This window comes from Olea europaea, unplaced genomic scaffold (genome assembly GCF_002742605.1).
Source record: "Olea europaea var. sylvestris unplaced genomic scaffold, O_europaea_v1 scaffold505, whole genome shotgun sequence".
In the NCBI taxonomy this organism is placed as follows: domain Eukaryota; kingdom Viridiplantae; phylum Streptophyta; class Magnoliopsida; order Lamiales; family Oleaceae; genus Olea; species Olea europaea.
The window spans coordinates 411,873-421,568 of NW_019263365.1; the positions used below are offsets into that span (position 1 = coordinate 411,873).

The 9,696-nt window shown below is 35.3% G+C and overlaps 1 protein-coding gene across 1 annotated transcript in view; it reads right to left on the minus strand.

The window, feature by feature from the left end:
- The window catches only part of LOC111388556, a 7,824-nt gene extending 3,705 nt beyond the window's left edge, over nt 1–4,119 (minus strand). Inside the window, exon 1 of the mRNA XM_023013309.1 lies at nt 3,699–4,119. Within this exon, the coding sequence (XP_022869077.1) occupies nt 3,699–3,959 (261 nt within the window). The 5' untranslated portion in view covers nt 3,960–4,119. The remainder of the gene's footprint in view (nt 1–3,698) is intronic.
- Between the last annotated feature and the right edge of the window lie 5,577 nt (nt 4,120–9,696).

Consider the following 9,696-nt stretch of genomic DNA (forward strand, 5'->3'; position numbering starts at 1 on the left):
TCGCCACTAGCACGACCACCACCAACATCACCACCATCTCACCAACGACCACTCTATCGCCACAACCACTCCACTACCACCACCAATAAAAATCCTAGATCCAAATCCAATTCACCAAATCTCTCAACATCTAAACCCTAAATCTACATCAGTCAAAACAAATTTTAGTACAAACAGAACAAACTACAAAAATAAACGTCTGCTACCACACATACGCCATGGGGAAAACCAATGCTACTCCGCTATGATCCAGCAAATCAATGCTCCAATTGACACACAGTATGGTCTGTCGTCCATCGCTTAGAAAACCAATAGGTACAAGCACTTTGTCAAGGGTTGCAACGTAATTGTCTAAAGTGGTGACATAAGCACCATCTAGGCGATCCATATCATATCCAACATCCCCTCCTGAACTGCACCGAGCCCCTTGATATTTAATGGTGTCGTTGCTTCGCGTAGCGAAGCGCCACCAAGAGCAACTGTGCAGCGTAATTACTTCATTACAGCAACGACGATTAGAGAGTGTGGAGAATTAGGCTGTGCGGCATCACTGCTTCATTGCAATAACAGCAATTACAGTGTGGAGAATTAGGAATTAGGCGGTGCGGCGTCCGATTAAAGGTGGAGAAATAGGCTTAGTATGTGGTGTTGAATTAAAGCGGAGAGAGAGATGAAGTATTTAATTATTAATAATATATTTATTTAATAAATGTTAAATAATAACTATAACCTGAATTTCATGAAACTTAAAATCTTATTTATGAAATACGAAGTTTAAAAACAGCCCTATGTGTAATTTCCACCTTTTCTATTGTTCCATAAAGTCCTTGTTAACCCAAGCCAATACCCATTGTTCAACCGTCCAATACAACTCCAACAAAAACAATTCACCTAAAGCCCAAACATCAAATAATAACCTCAAGCCCATTAAATACTAGCCCACTATCTCTAAAACCTAACACTTTACCTCAAATTACCGGCCCCATAAACCACAAACCCTACACGTTGTCAATTAGTCCCAAGTCTCAAACCCAAAATCCATATAACAGACCCACAACTCGTAAAGCCCCATACAAATAGCCATTTACACCCGGCCCACATATATCAATGAACTCTACCCACAGCCAAAGAATATCCATACAACCCCTAATTAATACTTTAATCAATACCTACAGCTCGCAGCTCCAAGAAAAATCTTCTGGCAACAAATTTTTGTTCCATATTAGTTTATATAAAATGCATCAGTCAATACATCTGTTGTTTAGTTTCTAAAAAATTTGTTCCTTGTAGTTCACAGTCACATAGAAGAATTCAATTGCAACAGCCTACCACCACTTGTGTACTCTTCCACCGTAGTCGTGTTAGCTTGAAGATGATGATATAGCCACTGTTTGACTCTTTTGAGTTTCATGAGGGACTAATTTTTTTATGTTGAAATTTTTTGCTTTTGTTTTTGTATTTTGACTTGTATCTTGAAAATAATTTTAAAAGAGGCGGGGACTATGTTCCCCATACCCGCCTCGCCCTTACCTTGGGGCAACAACCACCTCATGTACCCGATTGAATGGAGAATTCCTGCCCCATTCAAGGTGGGGGCTGTGGGTATCGGGTGTAACTAATTTTTTTGCCATCCCTAATTATCACATGGCACATTATTAATCTTATTACTCCAAAAAGGCTTATTTGACCTAATTGTACCTTGTAATCCTTTAAAAAGCGTTTTGAGTGAGTTATTCAAGCTCCACGCATTCTTTCCTTTGAATTAAAATTCAATCAAGTAGAGCACACAAATTTCAATATGTTTATTTGTAGCAAACAAGTAGTTAGTTTATAAGAATCAAAGTAAATAAGAATGGAGTTTTCTTTGATGACCTAAGATCTAATTGTAGAAAGAATAAAAAGTTGCGGATAACTCTTTTTTGTACCTAGAGTCCCGATTACTAATTAATAAGTCTCTATCAACAAGATAAAAGAGTGAATTCTTCCTTTCATGAAATTAGGCAAACAAAATGAATTTCGTCTTATGTCTTATATATATAATCAAATAGAGAAAAGATAGATATATAGTTTTTTATCTTTCTCTATCTCCCGAAAAGATCATTTTCACTAAAAATTCTAGTTGGGTCACATTCTAACGAATCTTTCGATAATCTGTAAGAAACTCTTTCTTTATTAAAAATTCGAAGACAGGAACAAAAGACAATGAAATGAAGAAAATAATAAAGTGAATTATCATACATATAAAGATGAATAAGTCCATTTATTAAAATATGCCTGATTGTTTATACATATACCTGTCATTTTGAGTTCTCAAGTCCTAACACATATCTCCCACCAAAACTCAACAAAAGGCATCAAGTAGGACTTGGTATGCACATATTTTTCTTATCCCAAATCCAGTGGGGGCATCACCACAACTGGACCCAAAGTCGGTTCGCTACTTATTTCAATTGACTCGAAGATGATCCAACTGGACGGAGCACATAGCATCTTTCTTTAATTTTGTTCAAATAAATGAATTCAAAATTTCATGCGAGATAAAGTGCTTCTTACGGTTATTTTTTCCACCAAAAGACTATGGGGTTTCAACATAGCAAAAGACATCCAAAGGGGTATCGCCAAGCCTCATAATTAACTCGGCGAAAATCAGGGTTCGCTTTGAAAGATTACTAAGTATCTAAAGATCAGTTTTAATAGTCATAACAAAGCTTAAATCCATAACTTTCAAATCGTTACTCCCTTATAAACCCTCTTTTATTACAATTTTTATTCATCAAATCCAAAAATACACAACCATACATTACACAGAATGATTTTGGGGTTTATGCATAAAAGAAAATTTTTTAACCAATTATGAAGTTGACCGTATTAAAATCAAAGACACCCTTATAAACCTATATATTACATTTTTCACTTTTTCCTTCCAAGGCATGAAAGGGAAAAGTTCAGGAGAATATTTTTTACAAAAAGCATCATGGTTTAAAGGTCTAAGTGGGAAATAGCCATCTCATGAATTTTTCCCTTAAATGTCTTATTTAGCCAAGGGTAAGTGCAAGCCAGGAATGTAAGCCCAGGGCGAGGGTTGATTTAACCGAGAATAACATTTTAAAACAAGGTAATAACAAAAGAATTTTAGTACTGTCGTAATAAATTAAACATTGCTCCTTTATCTTCAAATGGATAATAATTAGTAGGTAAGCTTATTTGTTTACTGAATGCTAATTTAAAACACATTTCAACCAACTGTATGTAGCCACTACTCTATTACAAAGACGAACTTAATCAAGAATTTGATAAAATCTTACAATTAATAAAATCGGATTCAAGTACAAGAATCTTTTCTTTTTCCTTTTTGCAACTCTATTCAGTTTATGGCACCACTACGTCAAATCAGTAAGTTGTACAAAACAGAACTAACCAGGACAACTATCAAATTTTACCACACAACTCTTTCGATTAATCTTACCTAGTTAAATATAATGGCAACGCTTGTCAACTTCAAACAAAATTTTACAATTTTGCTCAAAGTCCAACGACAATTTAATAATTTTTTAACCATTATCAATAACATTAACAGTACTAGAAACTAAGAATCAATTAATGTTGTCACTGCTTTAACTACAAATACAGTGCCATAATTAACATAGCCTTGTTCAAATAAAAAATTGCAATGGTGAACTCAAAAGAAAAAGAAATACCTCTGACGCTTTGGAGGGGTCACACCAATGGTTTGGAACCCTAAGGTCTTGAAGAGAATTCTGTGGATTTTCACTGCCATTGCGCTGTGGACTAGAGTAAGCAAACCTAGTTGGAATTGCGGCAAATCGACCTTGACATTGCTGAAAGCAGCTAAACTGAAATTTAAGGAACGGGGTACCAATTTCTCCAATTTTAAACTTGCTAGTTTTCCTAAAAATTGGGTTAATCATGATTGGGTTATTGAATATCAGGGGACCCATTTCGTCAACAATTTGGTTTTCCCCCTAATTTTGTAGTGAGATTGAAAATGGAAACTGTAAATGGCGGGAAGATTGGGGCAAATAGATGAACTTTAACAGCCTGTCGTGCTAGTGGATGCAGGAGTTAAATAGAAGAAAATCCTAAAGCTAACGATACTGTATTTGTCGGGATTTTTTATTTTATTTTATTTTTAAAGCTCTTTGGAGCCCTTGTGAGTGGCAAACATGGGACTTTGTGGTGGGACGTCTCGAATAGTCCTTAGATTGAAGGGCCACATGTCCTTGGGACCACATCAAAGTTCCAAGTGCCAAGTTGGAGTGGACAAAATCCAAACCAACTCGAGAGAACCGCTCGACCAGACCCAATCCATCCACTTTGGGTTGGTTTTTTGACCTTTTTTGATGGGTTTAAGGTATTGGGTTGAGTATTCGGGTCGGATTATGGGTTAATAATGGAAACCCGATATAATCGAACCCGACAACGTTAAAAAAAAAAAAAAGTGAAAAATGACATAAAATGGAAAAAAAAAAAAAAACCCCAAAAATGAAAAAAGAAAAAAAAAGGGAAAAAAAAAAAAAAAGCCCTAAACTTAGTCGTCTCACACTCTCACAATCACAGACTTCTTCACTCTCGCCTCAAAGCCGCCGACGACGATCTTCGTTTTCCAGTTGTCGATCATCAAACGTCCACACTTTCCAGTGCTATAAAGTAAGTATATTTCTTATTTTCTCACTCCCCCGAGTCTCCCCTTCATAAAGATCGCTATAAATAATCTTATCACTCCCAATATTTTCCTTATTCTAACTTCTAAGATCACTATATCTTCTCTTGCATCACTTCAACTCTTCAAGGTCATCTATTATTGCTCCAGGTCCTAAGATTATTTTACACAAGTGGACTGGTTTTGAGTTGAGTCAATTAACTGGTGTTGCCTTCTATAACGTCCCACATCTTTAAGTCGTGAGCTTAAATATTGTACGTACATTTTTAGGTTACTTAACAACTTTCTGTCCCATGCTTTGCTTGCTTAAATTTGTAGTCGGGATACAACTTTCTCGGTGTATAATAAAGTGACATAACGAACATACATTTTTCTTTTTCTTTTTTGAACGCCTTGAATCACACTGTGTGCTTCGAATTCCAATTCCTAGAAATCATTGCTTCATTTTAGTTCGCAAGGTTTTAGTCGACATCTACCATAGTTCTTTGATTGTTTTTATTGATTTCTATTTCCCCAAAACCAAATTGTCTAAAATTTTGAGTTTTAATTAATAGGAAATCTATTTTTCCTTTTCAGGTAGGCATATTAATCAGACAATAATTTCATAATTTATATATTTTCATCAGTTTTCACATTTCAATAGAGTTAACTTTTACAACTTTTTATTTTATTTCTTTTATGATAATAGGTCACTTAAAAAAAAACTTTGGATTCAACAAACAATGGCTTTTTTACTTCATCACGCATTGCAAAATGCAAAGACACTATCAAGCTTAAAGAATGTAAGTTTCTAGAGCTCTAATATTGGAGAATTTCTTTTGCTCTATATTAACATAATTGTATCACTAATATGCAATTACATATTTGAAATTCTCTTACAATGTTTCAAGGATATTTCGGCTAAATCTTTCCTACACTTTGGTGAGATGGATGCCGTGTTGAATCTGATTTTGTAGAGAAAATCAATCTTTTGCAAAACTAAAAGTGTAAGTAATCCCTATTCTTGTCTGTAGAATACTGTATTTAGTTGTCAACACTGAATGAATAAGCGATAGTTTTATCTGATTACAACAAATATACCTTAGGAAATTCCAATTGACAGATCTGGAAATTTTGATATGATATATGAATTTATGGATAAATACTAGAAAATTATCAGATGGGTTGCTCTTGGTGCTCTTACATTGGAGGTAAGAGTGTATTTTACTTTGTTTTGTCATCAACATTGATTTATTGTGGTCACTTGCTACTGCCATAGGCTATGACATATTAACATCTTTGCTTTCATGAATCATGCAAACATATCAAATTTGTTGCAATCAAACCAATCTCCAATTCAAATTCAGGGTATTCAAGTGTTTGCAGACAAAAAATTTGATAGAAAAAAATCTATATACTATATAAGAGGTATCTCTATTTCAGCAATATGTATAAAAGGTAAAAATCAGATTGACCTTAATTCACACAATAATTTGACAGGTAAAGCTAAACAAGAGAAATTTATTTGCATTTGTTTATTTCTAACTTCTTGTTGATTCATTCGTGTATTTTTATATATATATATTTTTTTGGGATTCGTCTGGAGATTGAAAACAGTTTTCAATGTTGCTGACTTGCAGGCATTTCTTTGATTGCTTTTGAGATGCAAAGTTTTCGATGAAACATTGTGATTATGTAGCTGCCACAAGTTTACTATATCAATTTCCAAGTGTTTTGACAATGGATGACTATATTAATTATATTTGGGCGAATTTTTATTTGGATGGTTGTACCATGTATTAAATATTAATTGTATTTCAGTTACTTGGATGACGTGTTGGTTTTGTTTGAATATATGATACTAAATAACACTTTGCTCAAACCAACCAACCCGACCGACATTTGATTGGGTTGGGTTGGGTTTTAACATTTACATGGGTTGGGTTGGGTTGATTTTAGATCAAACTAACCATGTTGGGTTGGGGCAAAAACTAAACCAACCCAAACCATGCCCACCTCTAGTACTAAGCCATCAAAATCAATTGAAATCTATAGTTTTATTCAAAACTTTCACGCACATCAAAAAATTTATTGTGTGCATCTATATAACTAAGTTTGATACATGACTCTAATACCACTTGTCGAGAACCAGTTTTCACCCAATTCTCGACAATGATTGACGTACATAAAATAGAATTGTTACTGGATTAGCATTCTACACGAGAGGGTAAGAATGGTTTTGTATCTTATTGGCTCATTTCCTTGGTGCTTGTTTCAAATTCTTGTATATCATTGTTAACACATAAAAATGCAGCCCAAATCGAACAGCCCAAGGAGTGAAGCCCAATTGGAGGATCCTCAAATCAGATAGTCCAAATAACGAAGCCCAATCAAACAAATCAAGATGAAGGCCCAAATAAGGAGGCCCAAGAACGCGGTAACGCCATCGCCCAAGTTTGCAAGTCGCCCAGAATCTGAGCGAATGGAATGTCATACAGTCGCCCAGAGCTGTTACTCTATTCTCACCCAAATCTTCAAGTCGCCCAAGTTCTTAACAAACATAAAGCGTCGTGGTTACCAAGAAGTGCAGTTATCAAAACAGTTATTAAAGCAGCCCTATCACGTTCCACGATTCAAGAAATTCAATCGAAAGCGGTTGAACGATGAAGGGTAATGGCAGCAGTTAAAAAGACAGTTTTCATGACAAGATGGCCATTACGAAGAAAGTGGGTAGTTTTAGGACGATCAAATAGTTTTTAGAGCGGTTGATCACAAAGAGATCGTCCATGAAGTATAAAAAGGAGAAAGGACATAGAAGAAAAGGACCGAATCCAAAACTCTCGAACAGAGAACTTGTAATTTTCATTTCCTTAGTTTTTAGACTTAAACACTTTTCTTTCAGTAACTCGTGTGCTTGCGCCCCTTGGAGGCACGTTGTTTTTCATTTCCAATTGTAAAATTCATCGCCAATAAAAGAACACCCCTTTTTCGGACTTTGTCTCAAGAGATTTTGTCCCTTACACAATCGTCTGATCCTTTTTAATTGTTAGCGACTAACCCGCGCGAAACAATTTGGCACGTCCGGTGGGACAGTGGTGTTAGGTGTTGAAAGTACAAAAGGTAAAACAATATGCCTCGAAGATCCGACAAGGAAGCAGCAAGTCAGGGAGGAATCCAGTCTGTGATCGAGCGATATGAGAAGCAGCATGCCTCTCCACGAACAGATGGACAGAACCAGAGCAGTAACAGTCGTTACGAACCAATGACGGAGTTGAGTCCTCGAACCATGCGTGCATTACTTGGAGAACTCACGCAAGACGTCGTTGAACAGGTAAATCTTCGAAGTATTCATAATATGGAAAGATTTACACAAAATGGGAATGTACACTATGACAATATGGCCAAACAACTAAAGACATTGAACGAAACAATGAATAAGTTAGTAGGCCAAATATGTCAACCGGCTATTCCTCTTACAAACCACTTTCAAACTAGGACAATTGTGGGACATAATCCCTCGGTCCTAAATCCGAGTCAAGGGGTAGAACCGCTTTCTGGTCCCTCTACTTCAAACCAAGGAGGTACTACAGTGCCAAATCAGAACAATGGTAGTAGTATGCCTAACTTGGGGGGTAATCCAAACGTGAGAGATAATGTCCTAAATAATGGACATAATATTCCACGTGGTAATGAGGGAACAGATGTCCAGGCTAATGGTAATGGCCCTAATTATGGTAATTTTGTTGCCAATCAAGGACCAAACATCAGGCATCATGCAAATCAACCGGTTAATCAGCCTGTAGGAATTCCATATGATTCCAATGTCATGTTGAGGAACCAAATTATGAAAATCGTACAGGATCAGATGGCTTTTGGGGTGCGTCTTGTCATTAGACCGACGTACACAAAGTCATATCCTGATTGGGTAGACCAAGCATATCCATGGCCTAGAGGGTACAAAGTGCCAGAATTCTCACTNTGGGACTTTGTCTCAAGAGGTTTTGTCCCTTACACAATCGTCTGATCCTTTTTAATTGTTAGCGACTAACCCGTGCGAAACAAACATTTATCTACCTTTAAAGAATAAGTCCTTGTTTGATTCTTGTTCTTCTAAAAATTTATTTTTTCAAAACTCATTTTCAACCACACATTTTTCAATAAAATAATATTATACGTAAATGCAAAAATTTTCTTTAATTTTTAACCACATATTCTCGATTAATTTACTATTCAAAATGCATTTTTAACCCCAAAATGGGAATCAAACAAGGGCTAAATTTCAAGTTCGTCAATGGGACTTGGAATCATATGGTCATTTAAACGAATAGCCCAGTGAAAAGCTTACATCCAAGAATCAAAGAAATGTTGCTTGGTTCTTCGTTTGGGCACTGATAGATTGATATGTTCATCAATCTTGTCAACTTCACTCGACCAAAGTGTACACCAACCTCAATAAAATTATCTATACACGTCTACAAACTTGAGCATACAGAGAGGGGGAGGAGCTGCAACCTTGACTATAGGAGGGGTAGGCGCGCGCTTGGCCCCAAAAAAATTATTGCATATAGTTCATAGAAAATTACAAAAAAAAATATAAAATTCAAATACAATCAAATAGGCCTAGTTAGTTGTCCAATTAGCAAACATACTAATCTTAAATTAAAGATTAATCATGTAGATATCTTAGTAAATTCAATCAATGTAGAAGATTTTATTTTATTTTATTTATTTTTTAATATTCCTTAATGATACTTCAGGACAAAAATTGTTTTGTGAATTATTATATATTTTTAAAATACTAGACTTTGATATTGGTAATTTAAGAAGTCTGTGTATACGTATATATTATTTTCATCTTCTACAAAGCAATGGAATTCTTTCAAGATAATGTGAAATATTTGATACTTATGCCACTAGCACAAACAAGTCAAGTGAGTTAAGTTGAAAGTGTTAAAACAATAAGATTTCAAAAGCCACAAATAAAAGTCGATTTAGAACACTTGCTAGAAATATTTAATGATTTTAAAGCATCTAAA